This window comes from Camellia sinensis, chromosome 3 (assembly GCF_055761805.1).
Source record: "Camellia sinensis isolate YWXY chromosome 3, ASM5576180v1, whole genome shotgun sequence".
Classification (NCBI taxonomy): Eukaryota; Viridiplantae; Streptophyta; class Magnoliopsida; order Ericales; family Theaceae; genus Camellia; species Camellia sinensis.
In genome coordinates this window covers 211,514,336-211,539,227 of record NC_138963.1, presented here as the reverse complement: position 1 = coordinate 211,539,227, position 24,892 = coordinate 211,514,336, and the positions used below count along the sequence as shown (strand labels likewise).

Genomic DNA, 24,892 nt, shown 5'->3' with positions numbered 1-24,892 from the left:
GGAGGTTTTGAAAGTACCTATATAATTCTTGCTCTTTTGAAAGACAAATTAGACAGTGAGAGGTCTATCACCAAATCCCCCTAAAAGAAGTGATGGTGCTGTGAATAGAACAAAGAAAAGAAACTAAGAAAATGGGAAGAAAATACTAAGGGTCTTTGGTAGTGGAAAGAAAAAGTGAGATATTAATTTTAAGGTGAGTTATATTATACCTTGAGTTACAATTATTTTGGTAGTAAAAGCTCTAATAATTATTTTGGTACCCTCACTTAAATATTTTTTCCACTCGCGCTTATTTATTTGTTCAAGAATTAGCTGTAGGTAACTTCAGTTATTGGCTATCACGATACTTAACCCTTGACTATAGGGAGAGAGTCGTGACAAATTCAACCGTTGAGTTGAACCGAAATCGAATCATGATGTCATAATTATTTCATAAATATTTTTATAATTTAATATATATATATATATATATATATATATTCATCAAATATATATGTTTATATATATTTTTATATTAATATTGTTTGTAAAAATATTAATTATACATGTGTTTGAAGGACATTAGTTTAAATACAATTAATATTATATGTTTCTTATATATTAATAAGAAACTACGGTGGCAGAATATAAATTTATGCTCTTTAGAGCTTGAGGTGTTGGGTTCAAATCCTTTTAGTATTAATTTTTTTAATATTGGACCAAACATAATAAACCGGTTAGGTTGCTACAACTTGAGCCGGTTCGTCCGGTTTAGTGGTTTAAATGTGGTTCGTACCAGTTTAATTTAAAATGATCGATTTTCAAGAGAGAATAAGTTAGAGAGTATATCCAGACTGATCGGTCGACGATTCAACTGGTCGAATCGATCGGCCTGATTTTTAAAACATTGGTACATACCCAGAAATTTGTCCATTTTATATAAGAAGGTGATCCATCCTCACAAAAATATCTCACAAAAGCAATTCTTCATAGGTTACAGAATAAGCAAATAAACTCTTACCTATTAGAATCTATGAAAAGTGATTTTGTAAAAGACTTTTATATGGGTACTCATTTTATATAATAGTGGTATCCATAATCTCGTAAGCCTTACAACTAAAGATAGCTTTTTGGTTTATTAGTAAAATTTAAATGAGATTTTTTTTTTCTTTCTTGTGTTTAGTTTGTATATTCTTAAATAATCAATGAAATTATGTGGACCAATTCGCATAAATCTTACATCAGCATTGTGGGGGGATAAAAGCTTTGTTTATTTTAGCAATTTTTATTTTATTTTTTACAAAAAAAAGAATTAAAAAAATGAAGAGAGTTACATGATAATTTAAAGTAATTTTTTAATTAAAATATTTAATTACCAAACTTAAAATTAGCCATTGACCGACCGGGTCAGACGGGCCGATATTAATAAAACCCACGACTCCTTAAGAATCTTTCTGTATATGGACAAACTCTGCTAACAAGCTGTTCTGTGAGATAGCTCACTTCAACGTAATGAAGATTATTCTAAAGGCTGGTTTGGTAATAACATTTTTAGTTGATTTTTTGTTTTTTTTTTAATTATTTTAGTCTGAGATTTTTTTAGTTATTGAGTTTTCTTATTTAGATTTTTTGACTTTTTAATTTTAAAATGACAATTTTTTTTTTTTTTGTGATTTTTTAATTTTTTTTTCCTTTTGTGATTTTTTAGCCAAAAAGAAAAACCAAACGAGCACTTATTATAACTAAAATGGAAAATGATTGGTGGCCCTAAAAAAATTGGCCCTAATACCCCTAATTTCCAGTTTTGGAAACTGTTCTCTTTTTTTCTTTCTTTTTTCCTTTTTTTTTTTTTTTTTTTTACCTGAAATGGAAATTTCGGGCAATTCGGGGCACGGCTTTCGGGCCCTCAATCACCGCCCAACTAAAATAATTCCAGTGAGGAATTTAAGAATCTTCACTTGTCCGATATATGGAATGTACAGTTTATAAACCGGGTCAAGTCAAGATATATAGGGCACCGAAGAACAAAAAAATACCTCAATGAAAATTAATTGCTAGATTTCATTTTTTTGAATTAAAAATTAATTAAATACAAAATCGAGAAATTGTCTTATATTTTTTTTTCACGATTAACAAACAATTTTTTAAAAAAAAAGTTAAATACACCGTTAGTTTTCAAAATATAATTTTTTTTCTTCTCGGCTTTCATTAACGGTGATAAATAAGGCGAATAAACTGAATGATTAACTGTTCAAACTTTATTTGTTAAACTTTTTAGCTGATCTCAAACTAATTTTTGTTGAGTCGAGTTTGAGAAGTTTAGTATTTTTATATAGTTTTAAATTTATCAAACCGAGCCAAATGAGTAATTGATTGTTCAAACTTTGAAAATTTTAATGAATTTCAAAATGTGTTCATACTTGGCTTGTGTTACTTAACGAATTAAACTCAAATGAGTTTTTAAAGAGTCGAGTTCAAACTGTTTGACTCATTTATTACCTCTAACTTTCGTTATAAAATTTAATACAACACATCAATTCAATCCCAACCACACATCAAAATTTTGAGTAAAATTATTGTCATTTTTTTTATAGACAACTAGGTTTATTGAAAATCTAGACTGCAACAAAGTTGTGACTATTTTAACTCTCTTGGGATAAGTTAATGAATAAATTCACACAATTAAAATATCAAAAATCAAAACATAGCATGAGGTGTAATAATTAATATATTAAACCCTGAATAAACCCTGGCAGAGGTGCACAAGACGACGAAGGTTAGAAGACAACATTTGTCATAGCCTGGATGAATTTCTGGCGCAATTCCATGGTTTGTTTCTCAATCTTAAGTCAAAATACAAAATAATAAAATAAAACAATAATAATAAAAAACCTTAATTATGCAATTTTATAGTCCATTCCCTACCTCCTTAATCTCCTATTTCAACTATGTCCCCATCTTCAACACCATTCCCAACTTCTATTCCAATTCCTTCTTCATCAACACCTCAATCAATCGCCATGAAACAACAGTTCCTTCTCTCTCTCCTCTTCTCTTCTCTCTTTCCACTCATCAAAACCCAACAACAATATTCAGGAAGCTCAGTAATGGATTGCAATAACAGTGACCAAACAAGCCCATCTCCATCTTTTCTCTACACCTACAATGGCCAAAACTCATCTTGCCAGGCCTTTCTCATCTTCAAATCCCAACCTCCTTATGATTCAGTCCCATCAATCTCAGCTCTCACTTCTTCAAACCCATTAGACCTCGCTCAAATCAACAATGTCACTAGGCTCACAGTCTTCCCAACAGGCAAAGAAGTCATTGTTCCAGTGAACTGTTCTTCTTCATGTCAGTACTATCAAGCCAACACCACTTTCTTTATCCTAACCAACGATACATATTTCACCATAGCAAACAACACATTCCAAGGATTATCTACATGTGACTCGCTTATGCGCGCGAATCAGCAATACAGCGAGAATAGATTGTACGAGGGACTCGGATTGCATATACCCCTTCGCTGTGCTTGTCCTACGAGGAAACAAGCTGCCAATGGCGTCAAGTATCTACTGACTTACTCATTGGATTGGGACGATAATATTCCTGATATTGCTGACAGGTTCGATTCAAGTGAACAGAGCGTGCTCGATGCAAACGGGTTTTTAGAACAAGGTCCAACTCTTTATCCCTTCACAACAATTTTGATCCCTCTGTCAACAGAACCCTCAAGCTTGAACACCATAATTCACCAATACAAACCCGTTGTTTCGCTTACACCACTACCTCTTACTAATACTACTACTACTATCAAGATCAAAGGATCAAAAGGAATGGTTTATGCGGGAGTGGGAACTGCAGCAGGTTCTCTGCTGCTACTCTCAATTGCCATTGCATTCGCTATGTTTTTGCTAAAAAACACAACAGGTAGAGTTTCTCAGATTAATTGTGAAGAAAAAGGAAAATTGGGATTGCCCAAAGATCTGCTTGTGGAAATTGCCAGCATCGAACACGACCTGAGAGTGTTTGAATTCGAGGAACTCAAGAAGGGTACAGACAATTTTAGTTCCAACAGCCAGATAAAGGGTTCTGTGTATCGTGGAACGTTCAGTGGTGAAGTTCTAGCTGTTAAGAAAATGGGTACCGATGTATCCGTGGAAGTGAACATGTTGAACAAGATCAACCACTTTAATCTGATAACACTTCACGGTATCTGCCAATGCCATGGCTGTTTCTACCTAGTTTTTGAGTACATGGCCAATGGCTCTCTAAAAGAATGGCTTCACAAGAAAAGTTCAAACGAGAGAAGAAGCTGGACTCAAAGGATTCAAATTGCCCTCGATGTTGCCAATGGGCTTAACTACCTTCACAGTTTTACCAAGCCTGCCTACGTGCACAAGGATGTGAAGAGCAGCAATGTTCTACTCGACAGACATCTAAGGGCAAAGATTGCCAATTTCAGTCTTGCGAGAACAGCATTGAAGGGAACAAACAGTGAATGTAATATTGTGTCAACACTGGTTTCGGGTACTAGAGGTTATTTGGCACCTGAGTATATAGAGACAGGGCAAGTGAGTCCCAAGATCGATGTCTATGCTTTTGGAGTGGTGATGTTGGAATTGATCACAGGAAAAGATGCTGTCATTCAGAAGGAAGGTCATGAAGTGATACTTTCAACAGCAATAGCTTCAATTATGGAGGGAGAAAATGCAGAAACCAGGCTTGGTTTGTTTATCGATTCTAATCTTGCAGAAAATGGAGGCATGGTGTATGCATTGCGAGTGGTGAAGTTGAGTTTGATGTGCTTGACACAAGATCCATCAAACAGACTGAGCATGGCAGAGGTAGTGTCTGCTCTGATGAAAATTCAAGTTGACTTAAAGAATTCAGAATCAGCGTATGCTGAGTGTCCTTCGGAGAGTGATTGAGAAAGGGAAAAAGAAGTCATGTGTACTTTAGTTTCTGCTCAAAGTGTCAGAGTATATGAACAAAATTGTAGAGTACAAACTGATATGTAAATTTACTGTTGTAGATGTGTCAACAGAACTTAAAATCACTTGAAAGCAAATATTCTGATATTGATTGTTTTTTCTGCTCAAAACCCATCAATTATGGCCATTGTTAATTGAGAAAACCAACTTGGTCTGAAATGCTTCAATTTGTTGAAGAATTTTTTTTGTGCAAGGGCATTAGCTGATTGCAAGTTCAGTGTGGCTTCTGCTGTGGATGGTGCTTTGGTAGTACCATCAGGATTTTGGGTGGTAGGAGTTGAAATTGTGTTTATGGCAAGTCTTGTCAATTAGATGCTTAAATTCCAACAGAGGAAAATCTTCATTGATCTAGGGAGAAAACATGCAAAATTCAGTAGGCTGAGAGCAAAAATTTGGTGGGTGAGAGGGTGGAGGTTTTGGTTTACAAAGAAGTGGTCGAAGAGGCAGTTGAGGGTTTGACTTGTTTTCATTTTTCTTGGAAGGAAGGGAAATGAAAAACTCAGGGTTTTGCAGAACAGGATAGGAACATTTGGTAAGAAATTGAAATGTGATTCAGCACAGGATGATTGCAGCATGTATTCATGACGGTTGGAGTCTCTCAAGAGAGAGATGACTGGGGGAAAATCAACTAACATATAGATAATATCATCTGGGCTTGCACTAAGAAATTATTCAAGGTATTGACAGCAAATTTTGATGTTTAAGCTTGCAAAATTGCGAGATAAGAGAACACACTGACACCAACAAGTGAAAACAATTAATAATTCTATTAATTTTGCATTTTAAATACAGAAGGGACTCATCTACAAGGTATAGAAATCAAAACTTTTCTAACTACTCTGTTGAATTCAATTTCTATAGCTTGGCCAAAGGTTCTAATGTAAATGGCCAAACTTCAACAAATCAATCACAAGTGCCATTCAAATTCAGGCTCAATACTTCAATAAGGAAAACTACCTGTCAACCTAATATGGTCTAGGGTCATCCGAAGACCATATTTGAGGACTGCCTGGTTACCAGCTCTAAATCCGTTACCATACACAGGAGATGTGTCTGATTCAATCTGGTGTTTGAAAAACTCCCCGAGTTTCCTCTCAAATGGAGATCTTGTCCCTTGCTTTGATGATCTTGAAACTGATGTAGAGGATGAGGTTGATGCAATGTTGTTACCTGATATGGACATAATCTGGGATTCTAACCACATGTGAGCTAGCACCTGACAGATACCTTCTTCAACATCTTGAGGGAGAGTTCGGTAACCTTTCAAACAAACAAGTATAATATCAGCACTTCCACAGATATAACTTAAAAACATTGTGAAGTTTTAAAATAAAATTAAAAAAAAATAAAAAACTATTTTTTCTTTTATTTCTGGTAAGTAGGGAGGGGCCATGCCAATTAATAGGAAGGAGATCATTTTTAAGATCAATGTGAGATTTTCTTTATAAAGTGTAAACAAAAAGGACTTTTTTTTTTTGGGTATCAATGCCGTAAAGAAATAAAATGGAGTTATTCTAAAGCCAAGAAAATGAATGAGATAATATCATTTTATTTGGCTTTGCAATGAAATCTTTAAAAAGTTAAATGCATGGTTTGGAGAAGCACCTTGAAGTCGAAGCCATGCGTGCATCATCTCATGAGCTAGGATAGAACCGGTCAGCAACCTGTATGAAGATAGTTTTAAGAGTTATAGAAAACAAAATCTCAGCCAAGAACCAAAATTTTAAAGATGAGACAGTCATCTTCTGCCAAACGTGTCACAGTGCAAGGCCAAGAGACCAAATTCAAGCCGTGATAAATTTGCCATCATGAGACTTAAGAGTTTAACTCTCTCCATTAAATCTGTGAAATGCTCATTATCAACATTCAATCTAACAAATTCTCATTGAGAAAGAAGGAAACTGCACACGATATATGTGTGTGTACGCAAGTATTTGCATAAAACTTGCTCTACAAATTCTTCTGGATTATTCACCCCCGCTATATAATGACCTATGAAGCACGGGTACGGGTACGATGCGGGTACACCGATACGAGAAATTCTTTAAAACGTAGGGTACGGGTACATCAAATTTTTTTTTAAAAAATTTTAATTTATAACTAAACATCTAACATATAAATCAAAATTTCAATATCAAAACTAAAAAAGAACAACTTGTCTTAAAAGTTATATAATTCTTTTTTTTTTCTTTTTTGATTGTCTAAAACAGGATGCAAAAGAAAGCAAAATCATGACTCATGAGTAAAGGGTGTTGGAAATAAATTACTTGATATTTTCAAAATTGAAAGAAAAATAATAAAGGCTGCAATAAATTCTAGCAGCTGCAAGAAAAAGAAAAAGAAAAAGAAAACCTCGCCATACCGATGCTGTACTCATGCCATATCCACGACGTACCTAAATGTATTTGCCGTACCCAGTACGCATACCGCCGCACCGGTACACGTACCAACACCTGGTACTCGTACGATACCATTTTTGGAGTACCCGTGTTTCAAAAATGACCACAAGATCTGATCATAGGATGTAGAGTTAGTCTCGTGAAGTCGTGGTACCAAGGCCTGAAGCTAAAGCGTTGAATACTTTAGCTAGAGAGGCTAACACAATTGGTGGTTTATTCGCCCACGCTTAGGCTAGCCTCACAACCCCAATGACTAAATTGGAGATGAGGTGGTTGCCTGGTTGGCTCACCACTAGGAAATTGTTTTCCCTAATTGAGAGAATCAAAGGCTGTGTTTGGTGAAACTTTTGAAACATAATTCCACACTGTCCTTTGAATGCGGTGTTTGGTTAGTGATTTCAAAAATTGATTCCACACTCACTTTTGAAGCACATGTCTACCTGGTCATCCTCCCAGATGTCCCCCCGGACGTCCGGCCTAGGAATGGCAACGGGCCGGGGGGGGGGGGCCGGGGATCATCCTCCCCGTCCCCGATCCCTGATGGTGAAATTTTTTCCGTCCTCGATCCTGATCCCCGACGGGGAACCTGTCACCGTCCCCATCCCCGTCCCCCCCGTCCCCTAACGGGATCGAGGATCCCCGACCCCGATAATTCCCCAGTCCACAAAAAAAAAAAAAAAAAAAAAACCTATTACAGCAGATCAACAACACCATCAGACAATAGATCAATTCAACAATAGATCAACAACATCATACATCAAAAACAAATCATCTATACTTACACAACAAATCAACAAAACCATCTTACACAACAAATCAAAAAAATAAAAAATACAGAGATGGTAAGATCTGAGAAATACAACTCAAAAAGATAAATCACACAGATGGTGTTGGCAGCGAAGGGAAAGGCAGCGCCATGACGTTGACGGCAAAGATGGTGTCGCCGTGATTGGCGAGGTCAGACAAATTGGCGAGGCGAGATCGGCGAGATCAGACAGATCGGCGAGGTCCGACAGATCAGCGAGGTCCGACAGATGGTGTCGCCGTGATGTTCTTGAGGCGGGAGATCGGCGAGGTCGGCGAGATCGGAAGAGGGAGAGGACAGCGGATGAGCCGCCGCCGTCGACGCCGTGAGTAACACTTGCAGTAGAGAAAGAGAGAGGGAGAGGGGTAGAGGCTGAGAGGAGAGGAGAAGTGAGTGTGAGTGTGAGTGGGAGTGGGAGAGAGAGGAGACTTAACTCAACGCTAGACATATATATATATATACACGGGAAATTCGGAGAATATTCGGGGAATTAGTCGGGGCGGGCCGGGCCGGGCCGGGGGGGAAACCTATCCCCGTCCCCGGCCCGAAAATCGTCGGGGATTTAATTTCTAATACCATCCCCGGCCCTATGGGGATAATTTTCGGGAAAAACCCGCTCTTGTCGGGGTCAGGGGATCGGGTCCTCGTCGGGCCGGGTTCAAATTGCCATCTCTAGTCCGGCCAGTTGATTGGAACAGTGTTTTTTTTTTTTGACACCTGTTATTTTTATATTTTAAGTGAAAAATAATTTCAGAATTTTTTTAAATTTTTTTATGAGTTTTGAATAAAATTTTAGGTTGTGTATTTGGTTATGAGTTGTAAAATTTTTAATCAAATATCATATGTCGCATCACTCAATTCAAACTCAATTTAAAACTCTTTTCAAAACTCATAACCATACAAATTTTCCACACTCAAATCATAATTCCAAAACTCACAAACTCAAAATATAACTCTATTCTCAAATCATAATTCTAAAACTCTACCAAACGCAACCAAAAGTAAAATCAGCTTGCTTGGTTCCATTTTTCCAAAAACACTTTTCAGAAAATTATACTTTCTTATTTTTTGTATTTTTTGTTTTTATTGAATTTTTTTAATATTTTAAGCAATTTTTTTACTTTTTAGACACACCTAACATAAATACACCTAAAAAGTAAAAAAATTGTAAAAAAAATCTTTTAAAAATTCACTAAATACCAAAAATACAAAAAAAATACAAGAATTCAGTACATATTTTGTATTTTTATGTATTTATTAATTTTTTAAAATATTTTTTCACAAATTTTTTACTTTTTAGATACATCTAAGTAAGGTGCATCTGAAAAAGTAAAAAAAATGTTTAAAATTTTAAAAATATTCACTAAAAATAAAAAAACACGAAAATAAAAAAATTATGTTTTCAAAAAACTTAATCCAGAAAGCTCAAACCAAACACACTGAATGGTTTTAATTTAAACATGATTATTAAACCTAAATTCACCTAAGCATCCAGTCTTAGAAATGAATTTAGGCCAAGTTTGGCATAATCTACAAAAAGCCAAAAAATCACTATCCTATTTAAGTCACATCATCTTATTTAAATCACATCATCTCTTTACCACATCACTTCAAACCCAACCCATATTTCACGTTTTTTCGTAAAAAGTCAAAAAGTATACTTATTTAGATCATCCCAAACAATCCCTGAGATGCTAAGTGACACAGGTACAACTATGTAATGTACTCATAAATTGATGGTTGTGGCATAGCGAATCATATAAACTCCTTTTCATGTCCATGTAGACTGACAAGTTGCCTACCACATAGTCCTATTATAAACTGTTACAGCAGAGAGAGAGAGAGAGAGGGAGAGAGAGGGAGAGTACCTAGGAAGGCCATATAAAATTAGAATTGCAGTCACTTCACAACGACGGGTGAGTTTATAAGGCTCTGTTATCATGTTCATGATTCTGTTTCCTGCCCCAATTCTTGGTCGCCTCAAAATCTGGTCATTTTCAGGGTATATACGATATGAGGATTATTGATCGTAGCAAACTCAATGATTCTCAAGGAAAAGAAAGAAACAGAAATGACATTTTAGAAAAAAAAAAAAAAAAAAAAATCCTTACAGTGCTGACAGTTTGTTCCTCAGAAAGACAGAGTCCTCGAGTCTCGGGCATGTGATGATGGCCCTGGCTAACAGAAAGAACTAACATAAGCATTTCTTCTCTTCAAAAGAAAAAAAAATCACAAAAGACAAAGGCACCATTTGGTGCAGCTTCCAGGGCTGTTTATAGCTTCTTTTTTTTTAAAAAAAAAATAAAAATTTTGCCGGAGCGTTTAATGCAACTTCTTGTTTACAACTTATAAGTTAGAAATAGCTTAAATAAGTTGATTATTGGAAAGTTGGGGAAGAGGTACTTTTAACTTCTGCTTTTTTATTATCAACTTTCAGCTAATAAGAAGTTGCCCCAAACAAGCAAGCAAAAAACAATACATCATCATACAATAATGATTTGTCTTACACTCCTTTCTCCATCCATGGCTTCATTCAGTGCTTGCCGCTCTACCAAGAGTAATGGAACCTGCTGCTCCACTTTCATATTCAAGCCTTCATAAAATTCACGTATATCAATGTTAAGGGGTTGACACTCATTTGTATCCATGATTGCAGAGTCCAGACACTCTAGGCAGAGCTTTCGACCATCATCAAGGGCAACATATCTTGTTTCCCTTGGCTGCATATGATGAGCAAAGATCCAAATAATCAACATTTCATCAAAAAAACATGGTCAAATGGATTTTTTGTGGACAACATGAAGGGTTTGTTTGGTTGTTAGGTATGTCGGATCCACAAGTTAGCATCCACACTCAAGTACAAGATGTCCAAGAATATTGGGGAACCATATAGTTCTATTCATATGTTTGGACATCTTCATGATATGTCTTTGAAGGAGAGTTCATTCTTATTCCAGTTTTTGGTTCAATCATATATAAAGAAGGAATGGATTCAATTTTTAAATGACAACCATCAAAATATTCTACATAGGATTGTTTACTTGGGTTATGGATTCAAATTTTCATTATGTGAACCTAACATCATTGAATTTTAGTCAGTAATATATATTTAATTCTAGAAAAATGCTACTTTAAGACTTCTATATTAAGGACAATTATTTTAATATTTATTTTAAGAGTATTCATATACTCATTTATTATCTTCATACAATTTTAATATTTGGAATGTACATATAATTCATGTTCTAGAATAATTAACTTATTTGTTAGTTCCTAAATGAGCTTTGATATCAATAGCATGAACAAAAAGGGAATCAGGTGGACTGGGAATGAGATGCCCCTTAACATCGACAAACACACCAAAGAGGTTGCTAAATCAATTTTGCTTCATTCAAACTGACCTCCATTCGCTCACAGCTACAGCACCGAGGAGTCCCATCATTCTCATGAACGGGGCAGTATTTCTGGACCCAGAAAGGATGTGCCCTATATTCAATAAGACCAGCAGCGTTTGTTGGAATCTGAAAAGAATATCATGTCTGATTCGTAAGATTTCACATTAGAAAACCTAATATATACATTATGGGAACTCCAAAATTGAAGACCCCATTGCAACTACAAATGCTATATGGGAGTGGCAGAATTTCTCCACAAATAAACTAAAATAAAATAAAGGCTTCCCCAGATCTCTATAGTCTCCAGAAAAGACATTTGAACTCACCAATATATACTTCAGGTTTATAAACATTAAATGATTACTTGTTATAGTGACCACCAAACTTGTAGTATGATATAGTCCACAAGGAAAAAAAAATGAAAACATAAAATAGCTTCAATGTGGTATTTATTAGCAACTGTGAAAAATCAACGGGCTTCCATTGGCAATGGAACCAGATTGTACAAGAAAGAATCAACGGGGTTATTTCTTCATAGTTGAAAGATACTTACAAAATGTTTGCAAACGTCACATTTAGGGTGGTAGTTCTCCTTGTAGCAAGACTTGTGATAAGGGTAATTTCCAGACATAGAAAACTACAGGAAAAACAATATACGGAAAACTCAGTACTATATGGCACTGAAATTACAATTGCATATCCATTAATCACTAGTAAAAGTAAAATGACTGGTGGTTCCAGATAAGAATCAGATAAGAACTATAGTATTTTGGCAACCCAGTCGGAGTAGTTTTTGTACCTCATAATCACATATTGGTTGGTGGCAGGCATGGCATCTGAAACATTCTGGATGCCAAACTGCACCCATGCAATTCAAAAATCTTCCATGACCAATCTCGGTGTTACAACCAGCACATGTCCTAAAAAAAAGAAACATAGTTCGATTATGTTTTTCCTGTACATGAGTCAAAGAGTCCGAAGGGGTAAGTTATCGTAAGAATGACATCTGGAATAGACTAAAAACTGAACCAAAACTACATTGGCTACATAGCAATTGAGAGGCATAGACTAAAAAACAGAAAGTAAATATTAATGGAATTTAAGGAATCAATACCTTCAATGAGAAATATTTACTAAAGCAGAGAACAAGACGAGAAAAAACAACAAACCAAACCATCCTCTTTTCTTACTTTCAATTCAGAAACAACAATGCGTGTATCAATGTGCGTTGAGGCTAGCAGTAGTCTGCTGCATTTACTCAAAACTTAAACTTAAACAAAATAGTAACCACAAATACAAACAGGACACAAAACACTAAGACTTGAATTGAACCATATATAACTGAATCAACAAATACCATCCAAATATGGTGAAACCTGGAAGAAAAAAATAGCTGAGTAGATAACTTCTTTGGGATCCTTTACACCATTTACATGGTTGAGTTTGAGTTGCTCATTCATTGTATATTCATGCATGACCTTCGGGCATTCCTAGACTTTACATGAATAGTCCCCACGTAAGTCATAATACCTCACAATACAAGAAAAAGTATTTGACAGCCAATAAAGATCAATCAACTGCAGGTGATGAATTCCAACAAATCTAATATGTTTTTTATGAAGAAATTAAAAGAAAAAGAAACATGTGATGCAATAGGATACTCAAAGAAACCAAAAGATTAAACAAACAGCAAGCAGAAGTTCGAGATAAAGTATAATTGACAGAAAGAACTCTTGTACCTGAACCCTGTTGAATAGGGGAAAGGTATAGGTTGATATATATTTCCATTTACATGTCGAGGAGGAGATTCAACATTCAAGCTTTCTTGTATAGCTTTGGCAAGTTGTTCATCTTCTTTCAATTGGGATTCATTATCTGGCCAGTCATATTAGAAACTTAATATTGCAATCTATGGCAAGTTACAGAGTAAGGATACACAAAGCAGGAAAGATACTCAAGGCATAGTGCTGAAAAACTGAATCACTACATTCTGAATATGTTTAATTAATGTCATAAAACCAGCTATGGAGACAAAGTTATTCAAATTTATGAAATCCTAACACCAGTAAGGTAAGGAAGCTAAGATTAAAGTAAGGAAGTAACACCAGTCATGCATTGTGCATCCCCACACTTCAAGAATGTTTGGTTCTGTAAGAAAAAGATTAATCTCAGACAGAAAGCAAACCATAGAGATGGTGTGCCTCAAACCAAAGCCATTCATAGAATACTACTAGAAGTCTAAAAACAAATTTCCATTCTTTTTTATTTTTAGAATTTTTAGGATGCAAGATTAAGGCTATTGTTTGTTAAATTTTGTTTTATAATGAGCATTTGTAAATTTGTTAATGAATAGCTCATGTGTAATGGCTCCATCATTGAACCCTACCATGTCAACTTCTAAAATTGATTACTTAACCAGAGTACAGATCAAGCTAATTAACATATGTTTGCTAAACAACCTATATTTTTGAAGTATTCATGAATATGAATATCACATAGGAGAATATTACTCACCAACAACACTTTTCCTCTTATCTTCTTCCGAAAGTGATAGCACAATGGCAAGATCCATATCTTCAATCTCTGACCACGCATCCTATAGTTCCCCAGTAGAGTAGGTTACGACAAGAGTCAAATATTCCACCAAGGAAATAAAGACCAAAAACATAATAAAGAGAATTATTTGACATGTCTCCTTGGCTCTTTCAATTAACTTGAGATTACAAAATTATGCCATAAAACTTTACAATAACTCATAAGTAGATGGTAAGACACAGCAACCAAATTACCCCTGAACTAGAAGGTCCATTCCCAATTGTGTCTTCTCCAAATCTTCCATCTGAATCATATTGCCCTTCTGAAACTTTGTGGCTCGAGCCCTTGAAAATTTTGTTAAGCCAGCCCATAATCTGAGATGTTATCTATGCATGATCAAGGAAGCTTGTACCTGCACAAAAATTATTTATTCAAGCAAAAGAAGTATCATGTATCCTATGAAAGACTCTGTAGAAGCTCAAGCTATTTCAGTTCAGCTGGAATAACTCATCTCTCTAATGCTACAGATACAACCGAGATTACCATAACAAATAAAAGATGGCAAAAACAAAGACAATTTCATGAAACTCAATCCTTTTAATTTGGTTTCAAAGCATAATGCAAGAAAACATAATGGGTAGTAGAAATAAGGCAAGGACTACCATTTTGTGGAATGCAAATCAATTGTAGAGAATCAACAAATTGAGCATGCAAATCTCAAATTCAACAATTGATCATCCAAATATAATCCAAACTAAAAAAAAATTCTCTTCATTAATGACCAAATCAACACAATACAACACCAAATAGACGCACCAACCATAATGCTGCTGCCTTCGATGCTTGTTGCCCTTGAGTGAACAAACAAAATAATTGCTTTGAAAAGTCATCAAAAGCTCTAACAGCTCTGATGTTAGAAATTTATAGACCCAAAAAAAGAAAAAGAAAGATTCTTCCAGCTCAATGTGGCGACAATATCCATGACAACCAACATATGCTTTCAGATTAAATAAAAATAAAGAAACCCTTTTATTGGATGAGTGATTCACCTCAACCAGACCAAGAATCTGCAGGAATGGTGGATGAAGAAAAGACCCAGATCAGATAAGAACCCAATCAGCCCAAAAGCAACATCGCACATATCAATTACAATCCAATAAAGATATTCTCAGCCGTACCCTTTTTTTCTTTCAGTCCAAACAAGGATCTACCAAACCAAAAATTGTTAAAAAACTGATTTTGTAGTCTGAAAATCTCAACAAAGAAGCCTCCAATACAGGGAAAAAACGCAAACGCAAAGAATAGTGATGTATGTATGTGTTGATTAGTACGCAAATTCAAAGTCAAAGAAAGAGAAAACGTGGGAATCTGGACCTCACGGGGTTTAAACCCAAAAGGGTTTGACGGAGAAAGATCAAACCCGATTGGGTGTTTTCAGTGATTTTGAATGTTTTTGAGAGGCTCATATGGAATGTGGGTGTCTTTATACCTCTTTCACAGAAAGACCCACAAAAGCTCTTATCGAATAAAGTGTGACAGGGAGTCTAATCTGTGAAATTGAGCCTTTGGCAAATAATTTTTTTTAGTTAAAAAAAATTAAAAAATTAAAAAATTAAAAATTTATATTAAAAAATTAAAGATTCTTTTTTTATTTATTTTTTTATATATCTTCTCGTAAAAAATTAAAAATTCATCTTAAATATACTAATTTTTTTATATTATATTTTAATTAAAATTTTTAAAAATTACTAAAAAAACATGTTCCCGCACGAGGCGTGAGAAAGAAAAACAAGAATACATGATGCTACGCTTTGTGTTGCATATAGTAGGTGCTATGAAAAAAGAAAAAAAATAAAAATGGTTACGATTTTTTATTATTATATTTAGATGAATAGAAAAAAAATGTGATTTATTACTTATTTTATTTGGATAGTGTAAGTAATAGAAATGAAAATAAAATAATTATTTCATTTTATAAAAATAACATTTCATATTAATAAGTTTTGTTTTTTTATAGTTTTAGTATATTTTTAAATAAGTCTCATTAAACTCAATTTTTTCTCATAAAATCCTATCATTTTTGGTGAGAAATAAAACACAGGTTTTGTGAGAGTCTATTTCTCACCCTCTTTCATTACTGCTCGTCTTATTCAACTATCCGAGTAAGTAAAAGATTTTTAATTCTCATCATTTCTACTCTTTTGTTTTTTTCCCCTCACCCAACTCCTCCATCCAAATGGAGTGTAAGCTTCAGTTATGGGGATGAATTGATTGGACTAAAGTTAAAAATAAGAATCAAGTGGTACTTTGCATTTTAGAAACCATGTACATGCGACAAAAATAAAATAAATAACATAAGTAAATTAAATTTTAAAAAATATAATAAGTCATACAAATTCGACATAATTAAGTTCTTCTAATGTTTTAATTTGGCCATCTTTTCATCATAAATTTGTTTATTAATAAAAACATGATGTTATCATTTCTTTTTATATTGAAATGTATATTATACCTTATGTATCTTTGTATTTTTATACAATTTGTATTAATTTTGGTCTTTTTAAATTTATTAAATGAATAATAAATATAATTATGCCAAAATTTAAGACTTACTATATTTTTTTCAAATATCAAGTGAAGTTAGCATAATTGACCCACAAAAAGAAGAGAGAGCGGGGAAAAAAAACAAAAATATTTAAGGGCTCGAAATCTTGTTGGCTCGAAACCCAAAACGACGTCGTGTTGGGTTTCATTTTTTTTTCCCTCCTTTTCTTGACCCACGCCTCTCGCCTCATCCCTCTCATCCACTCTCGTCTCTCTCTCCTCTCTATCTCTTCAGTCTCGTCTCTTGCTATCTCTTCAGTCTCGGCTCTCTCACCTATCTGTTGAAGCAGTACAAAGGACGACTGAGGTAAACCTGAAATCGAGCCATGTTAGGATTTATGTTTGGCATCAATTTTGTTTATAGAAATTAGTCGGTTGGGAGTGTTTGGGTTTGGATTTTACTTGAAATTTGTGTTAGGGTTTGGGATTTGGCTTTAATTTCTGATGTGTTAAGGTTTGAGATTTGCATTTGAATCTGTTATCATCTGTATACATTTGATTGGTTTTGCTTGAAATACACATCTGTGATGACTTATGTTCAAAATATATTGATTGGTTATCCTCTTGTTTGTTTATGAATCTTTTTGTGCTCAAAGTAAAAGTTGAGAGAAAGAGAGGAGTAATTAATTCACGGACTGGGAAAATGAAGGGAATAAGAAAAGGAAAAGGGGAAGACTTTGTGGAGGAGGCAGAGTGTTGTCCTTCTGGGGGAACAAGATAAAGAATCTTTTTTTTTTCTTCTTTCTTCCTCTTCTTCCTCCTCTGTTCGTCTCTGTTTCTTTTCTTCTTCTTTCTTCATCTTCTTCCTCCTCTGTTCTTCTCTCAATTATGAAAAAAAAAAAAAAAGTGGGTGCCAAAACGACGTCGTTTTAGCCATTCGAGCCAGAGGGCATTTGGGCTACCTAGCAGAAATGGAAAAAAAAACATGTACATGTTGGTATGAAATTGGGAGCCTCTCAATTCTCAACTGTCCAAATATTTCTAAGCTTGTAATTGCTTTGGGTCTGCTCATGGGCCTGAATCCAGATTCCATATTATTGGGCTAAACTTCTCATTTGGGCCTGGCCCAATGACCCAACCCTATAATAGTTTTTTTTTTTTTTTGAATGTTTAGTGGGTGAGTGTGTGTGGAATAGTTTGTGTTTCACAAATCCATCATGTATAGACATTGCCTTTTCCCTCATGCCACTCAACTTTTTGAAGTACTATTTGGAAGTTGCTTTCAATCTCTGTTATTTATTCTGTGTGTGCTGCCTAGCTACCCCTTTTTTGTGGTTGAAGTTTCTTAATCCAAGTTGCTTTCAGTGTCCTATTTTAACAGTTTTATGTAATATTAATTCTAGATAGGGAAAAAAAAAAATCTAGAGTCCTCAAATGTTGAGGATGGTTTTGTTTAACAGCAAAATTTGTAATTAGACGAGACAGTTATTTCGATAAATTTAATATAGTGGTTGAGTGTTGAATTGACTAGTTCTACTTTATACTTTTTATTTTAAAAATAATAGCTTATTTTAAAAAGTTAATTTTTTAGTTTTTTTTTTTTAATTTTTTTTTTGTTTGAAAACATGTATAAAAAAATAAAGAAATGATTTGACTAAAAAAAATCCAACCAAAAAATTGACTTTTAATCCAAATGACAAAATATGTTAGCGACTTAGAAAAATATTATGTAGTTGAAATTCATGCTTATATATCAATGTTAGCGACTTTAAGATAATTTTCATGATATTTGTAAATTATCATGACCAAAAACAAAACAAAACAAAAAAATATTTTTTATCAAAAAAATAAAAACTAATTTAACTCAAATAAACATTAAACAAATATTTTTCAATTTTAAAAAATTATTTACGCCCTCTAAAAAGAAAAAACTCAAAGAAGAGTTTGTTTTAATGGTGATTAGAAATGAGAACCCGACAAAAACAAAAAGGGAATGACTTCTTTATCTCAGGTATGGACAAGAGATTCCAGTAGAAACACCCAGATTGTGCACGCTGGCACATTTTACAAAATAGAAGTTACAATTTTATTTTGGATAATATTATATGCATTAATTAATATATTAATCGATAATATAGTATAATTTAAGATATTTTTAATATTTACAATTTGTATAATGAGTAAGATCAATAATAATATCATAACTAATGTTAGTATATTAATTGGTAACGCCACCGATTTTATTTTCCCATTGACCTATTTAACATTGGGTCAGTTTTTTTTTTTTTTTTTTAAAAAATTCAGATTGAATTTATAAGTAACGTGTAAAATGTTGATCTGACATAACTCAACCGAACGCTTCCATTCATATCCGAACTGGAGAGAAACAGAGCTCAAACAAAAAGGATGCAATGATTTTTTTTTTTAAAATTAAAAAATTAAGCATTAACCCACAATAAATAATGGAGAGGGCAGTCATTGTCAATACACCTCTTTTTGTGGGTAGTCCCCCACTTGAAGGCACTCATAATTTAAGAGTGAGAGAGAGAGGAATTGGAACATCTTCGTCACAACAAACACCTCATAACACCAAAGCAAAATTAGAGGCTCTGTGGTCCCTTTTCCTTCCACTACACTTCCATTCATATTACTCCATAGCCAATTAACTACACACACTTTTTGTCTTCAAATCTTTTTTTTTTTTAATTTTTAATTCATATTAATTATAATATTTCTTAAACTATCATATTTCAAAAATTTTAATAATTCAATATTTATATAAAAAAAAAATAGTGAAACTTTTTTAATCAGCAAAATGAGAAATTTTATTGATGCTTTAAATATATAAATAAAACATATCAAGATAAGAGTATTTCTACTCAAACCTTCAAAATTTGGCGTGTTAAATTTTTTTTGAAGGCTTAGGTGACAAATTGACATATGTCAATTTCATATAAAACCTTCCATCCAATATGTCAAATCTATTATTATATTATTTTTAAAAATAAAATTATTTTATTGAGTGGATTCAACATTTGACATTAATATGATGTACGGCAAATTTAACTTGTTGAGTTAAAGCCAAATGCCAACTCAACATTGAGGTATTGGATGAATTTCATTCTTCATATCATAATTGAGATACTGTTGTGCTACATAGTATTTGATATTTTAGTTGAACAGCAGTGGTTGAGGGTCACAATTTTTGTGGCTCAAATGGCTCGAAATTAAAACGACGTCGTTTTGAGTATAAAACAACTTCAAAATTGTTAAAACGACGTCGTTTTGACAATTTTAAACCACTTGAGCCACAAAAATTGTAACCCTCAAACATTTTTCTTTAATTGAATGTTTTCTTTAATTGAAATAAGTTAAAGAGAAATTTGAGGATCAAAAGTTATGGTCTTTCATGCAATTGCATCAAAAGTTGAAAAAGTATATTTTATCAATTTGAGAATAAGTTAAAGAGAGAAATTTGAGGACCGAAGATTACACCCACCCCTTCGATCATTGTCCACCAACTTTAACCTTTTTATTGAGTATGCACGCTTTTTTTTTTTGGTAATAAAAAAAGAAGTGATTGAGATTTAGTCACACTCTAACTCCAAACAAGGCTTCCTCGATTATAGAATTAGCGAGTTGCAACAAGAGAATACAAGAGTGCCACACTGAGAGGCAATAGAGACTCAAACACAGGTTAAAAACATTTTAGTGCCGTGCCCTATCCACTGAACCCACCTCAAGACTAGAATGATTTATGGGTTTTTTTATTTTTATTTTTATTTTACTTATTGCCCTGTATTGATTCCTTTTTAATCTAAAGCACTATGTATGGTCTTTCATGTACATGTTTATGTCCATATATACATGTAAGAGTTGAGAACTTAAATTATGAATTAAATTTACCCCTTTTTTTCCCTATATTTTTCCATAAATTTAAAATCTATGCAAGATGACCAAAAGAGACTTGCCCTATTTATTTTATTTTATTTTATTTTATTTTTTAAATGTCTGCAACAGATTGAAATTATGAGTTTCCCCAAACAAATTAAGAATGTATTTATACCTTGGATTTGTTGAAGAAACAGAAAAAGAAGAGAAAAAAAAAAAAATTAAATAGAGAATATTTTGTTTTTCTTTTATTTTTCATCAATCTAAGATCCGAACACAATTTAAAGCATCTTTCTTTTCCAAAATAAGGCTATTTAAAGAACAATAAGAACAAGAAGGTTTCAATATATTCATATGTAATTGTTTCAATTTTTAATAATTTTTTCAGAGAGAAGATACGATAATACAGACAAAGAAGAAAACGGAATATTTATATTTTATATATATACTTCATTGTGCAAGATTAAATTGACAAAAAGGTTCCAACATGATTTTATTTTATTTTTATTTTTTATCTCATGGTGTGGTGTGCACACACTAGAGAAATTTTTCAAGCTGAATGATTTACAATTTAAAATGAATGGGTTTATTAGTACTTTTTTTTGGTTTCATCAAAATCTTACTGTGATATTTTAACTCTTAACCGTTACAATTAATCTCTTCTATTTTAAATTAAGTTGTAATGTGCCTTTCTTACCAAAAATTAGTACATAGAATCAACTCGTTTCTCATCTCATTAACATTTTATATTTTCACTAAAATTACACTTTGATCTTTTTATTTTTAATTGTTTCATTAACACTATACTTTCAATAAAATCTCATCACTTTTAACCTTTAATAAAATATATGGATAACTCGCATGTCGTTAGCCTCATTAATGTCATTTTAGTTGCATAATGCAAAAGTTGGTATAACTAATCCAGTTAGAATCAAAGACACATTGCGTGAATTTTATTTTATTTTTTTAAAAGTAAAATTTTGGTTCACAAATTTGTGTCTTGAACCCGATGATAATATGAGATTTATTTATCAATAATATAGAGTTATTTAACAATGTTAGGGACTCAAAAAATATATTTAATACTCAGTTGAATGTAGAACTCACACCACATGAGATTCACATTCACGTAAGAATTGTGTAGAAATATTGAGATTACTCTATTAAAGCACATACCAAAATTCAAATTTTATTATCATACAAAAAAAAAAAAATTAGTACTTAATTTTTTTTAAATAATTAAGGGATAACTATTGTAGTCCCAGGAACATCATTTGGCATAGGGGTGTTTGTTTGGATTTTTTTGAGCCAACTTATAACTTTTAGCTTTGGAAAAGTTACTTTGGACTCTTTGGTTAAACTTATTTCAAACAGTTTCTGATTTTAACAACTTATTTTAACTCAAAAAAACTGATTCTGAGAAGTTGTTCACCCCTTACTTCTGATTATCAGCTTCTGCTGTAGATATGTTAATTTACGGTTATATTTTTAGATTTTTTATTTTTTATTTTTTTAAAAATAAAAAAAGACACAAATGAACTATAGATTATTATTATTATTTTTTTATCAGAAATGTAGACGAGTAGTAAATAACAAAAAATAAAAGTTAATTGAAAAGGCTACTTCACAGTTTATTTAACAAATACTACTCAACAACATAAATCTATAATCCAACAGTTACACCAAACAGATTAACAGTTTCTGATTAAAGTCATAATCTCTAATCAGTTAAGTTATAATTTATAATCTGTTTTAATAGTTACAACAAACGGACCAATGTGTTCTAAACCAATTATGGGTAGGACAAAGTGATTTATTTTTGTTAAATAATTAAAAGATAAATTAATATAATTTTTATTAATAAAAAGTATTACATAAATAATATCACATAAAATAATATTTCTAAAATATCTAATAATTTTCTTTAATTAATTAAAAATGCGCATAGAATATTCTCTCTATAAATTTCATTAGTAACGTAAAATGATATACTTTATTGATTAGTTTAAAAATTAGTTACTTGAAGATGAATTTAGAGATGCTAACAAAATTTTTAAATAAAGAAAATAGAGATAAATTTGGAATTTATATTTCATAAATAGTAATATTATAAACTCAGATTTAACTATTTAGAAATTATCCATAATTATTATTTTGTAGCTTAGATTTATTTTACATATGGATTTCACACTATACAAATTTAATCTATACCACACAACCACCCACTCAAAAAGATTAGGTTTTTTTGGGTTAGCAGAGTTATTGCTTCAAAAATGCTATCATCTCATGAATGATCTTGATCTGTTCTTTATCTCAGATCAGAGTATTATCACACTTCGATTCTCGTCTTCTATCTTCAATTTTTCTGCAAATCTTTTTCTCTCTCTAAATACTCTGTTCGGATCTATATGTGTTCGATCATGGCGATGGAACGTGGTTGAGTCTAAAGCTTGAGCTTGAACAGAGTTGTGTGAGGAATGGAGAAAGGAGGATGGATTCCGGTATTGAATCAAAGAGGAAGTAAAGGAGGTTGGAGAAAGGAAGCTAACGCAAGATTATTCACGATCTTTGTTGATGATCTACCTAGATCAATGACCTTGAAGATGTTGGGGGAAATATTCAGGAAGTTTGGAGTGGTGAAGGATGTCTACATTCCTCTTAAGAGAAGGAGAGTGAGGCACACTAGGTTTGCTTTTGTCCGGTATGATTGTGAAGTGGCAGCAGAAATAGTAGTGCAGAAGGCTAATGGGATATGTGTGGATGATAAGAAATTGGTCGTGAAGTACGCAAATTACGGCAAGAAAGATATGGAAGTCAAAACCCGATATCCTCCTCAAACAACAGGTTTTCCATATAGTGGAAGGGGTGAGGGCGGTGTGTGGAAGCCAGTAGCAAGTGTTCGGACGTATGCAGTGGTCATTAAGAATAGTCATTGTATGGAAAGTGGAAATGTGTCTGTCCAGGCAGAGGAAGTCGGAAACGGGTGGCAATATGAAAGTGTGGTGGTTCGTCTTAAAGTTGAATACGCCAATGTTAATATTAAATATGAATTACAGCAGAGGGGCATGGAGAATGTGGTAGTGAGGGATGGAGGAGGTCGAGATGTGTTGTTAACATTTAATTTTAAGGAGTGTATGAAAGATAGTGTGGGAACTGTGAAGGAATGGATAGGGGATTGGTGCGAGGAAATTGTGATGTGGAATTCTGATGTTCACAGTGGAGGTGAACGTAAGGTGTGGGTCTACTATTTTGGGATCCCATGGCGTTTATGGAATAGAACAACTTTAAATAGAATTGGGAAGGTATGGGGGGAGGCTATTGGTATTGAAGGTGATATATGCAGTCCAGAATCGTATGAATATGCTAGGATTCAAATTCTAACAAAGTGCATGGAGCCTATTAATAAAGTAATCAATTTGGAGTGCAAAGGGTATTCCCATACTGTGAGAGTGTGGGAACATTTAGCTAGTGGACCACAGATATTGGCTGGGAGGAGTGAAAGCTCTATGGAACATGGAGGGGTAGGAGTCTGCAGTTCAAATAATGGTGAGAAGGTGGGTATAGAAGATGATGATCGGGATGGTGAGTCAGCTAGGGAGCTGGACCAATCGAAGGAGGTGTGTATTCGGGTTGGGCCAGAAAGAGTGAGGTGTAGCAATGAGGTGGAGATGGGGTCACCAAGGCAGTCTGAAACTGTGGTACCAGAGTCTACTGGTAGTGAGATTGAGGGTATAGCAGATAGCATTATGAAAGTAGCTGGGAGCATAGGCAATGACTGTGACTTGGTAGGTCAGAAAAGTAAAGAGCAGCGTGTCATGAAAGGTACTGGTAAAAGCTTGAATGGATCTAGTTTGCTCAAACCGGGGGTACATTTAGAGGTGGTGCTGGGTCGGAGTAATGGAGTGGGCTTAAGTAATGGGCTTGTGGATATGAGGGCAGGGAGGGAGACGCCAAGCCAAGGCTCCAAGGCTGGTTTTCAAAGAGGGCTTCAGGTGGAAAAGAGCCCTTTAATAATATGTTCTGACTTATCTGAATCACAGTGCAATGAATTGAGCTCAAGGAAAAGACTCCAGAAAAGTAGAGGGAGGAAGAGAGTAGTAAAGAAATCCAGTGGGAAGAAAATCAGAGAGATGAAGCAGAGATATCTTAAGCTTCCAAAAAGCCATAATCATAGAGGAGCATCTTCAACTAAATTGGGAACCAAAGGAGCTATATGGAGAGCAGCAGCAGCAGCAGCATCAGGTACAGATTCAACAGCTAGTGGAGTAGCTAGAAGCAGATCGTTGCTTAAAGAGGCTCAAGGAACTATTCAGATGGGAAAACTGTTGGGTATAAACTTTAAAGGTAAAG

General features: G+C 33.7%; 1 protein-coding gene, 1 long non-coding RNA gene and 1 pseudogene across 6 annotated transcripts; 2 read left to right on the top strand and 1 right to left on the bottom strand.

Annotated features, from left to right (window-relative positions):
• The first annotated feature begins 2,794 nt into the window (after positions 1-2,794).
• Positions 2,795-5,060, top strand: LOC114318084 (lysM domain receptor-like kinase 4 pseudogene; annotated as a pseudogene). The gene has a single exon (XR_014365194.1). The product of XR_014365194.1 is annotated as a lysM domain receptor-like kinase 4 pseudogene (transcript).
• A 661-nt stretch (positions 5,061-5,721) lies between these two features.
• On the bottom strand, positions 5,722-15,634 carry LOC114318045 (protein DA1-related 1). 4 transcript variants are annotated; one of them, XM_028264902.2, is made up of 12 exons: positions 14,924-15,634; positions 14,362-14,519; positions 14,087-14,168; positions 13,312-13,447; positions 12,372-12,492; positions 12,126-12,209; positions 11,579-11,698; positions 10,685-10,897; positions 10,289-10,351; positions 10,046-10,164; positions 6,579-6,637; positions 5,722-6,233 (listed from the first exon to the last, which is right to left on the bottom strand). In XM_028264902.2, exons 2-12 carry the CDS (start codon positions 14,476-14,478, stop codon positions 5,914-5,916), a joined length of 1,434 nt encoding a protein of 477 aa, XP_028120703.2. In that variant the 5' UTR covers positions 14,479-14,519; positions 14,924-15,634; the 3' UTR covers positions 5,722-5,913. The 4 variants fall into 4 exon arrangements, with proteins under 4 accessions (XP_028120703.2, XP_028120702.2, XP_028120704.2 ...); XM_028264901.2 differs by having other exon boundaries at positions 15,157-15,634; XM_028264903.2 differs by having other exon boundaries at positions 15,286-15,467.
• A 1,221-nt stretch (positions 15,635-16,855) lies between these two features.
• On the top strand, positions 16,856-18,192 carry LOC145821267 (uncharacterized). The gene is made up of 2 exons (XR_014363292.1): positions 16,856-17,018; positions 17,308-18,192. It is a non-coding gene; the product is annotated as an uncharacterized LOC145821267 (long non-coding RNA).
• The last annotated feature ends 6,700 nt before the right edge of the window (positions 18,193-24,892 follow it).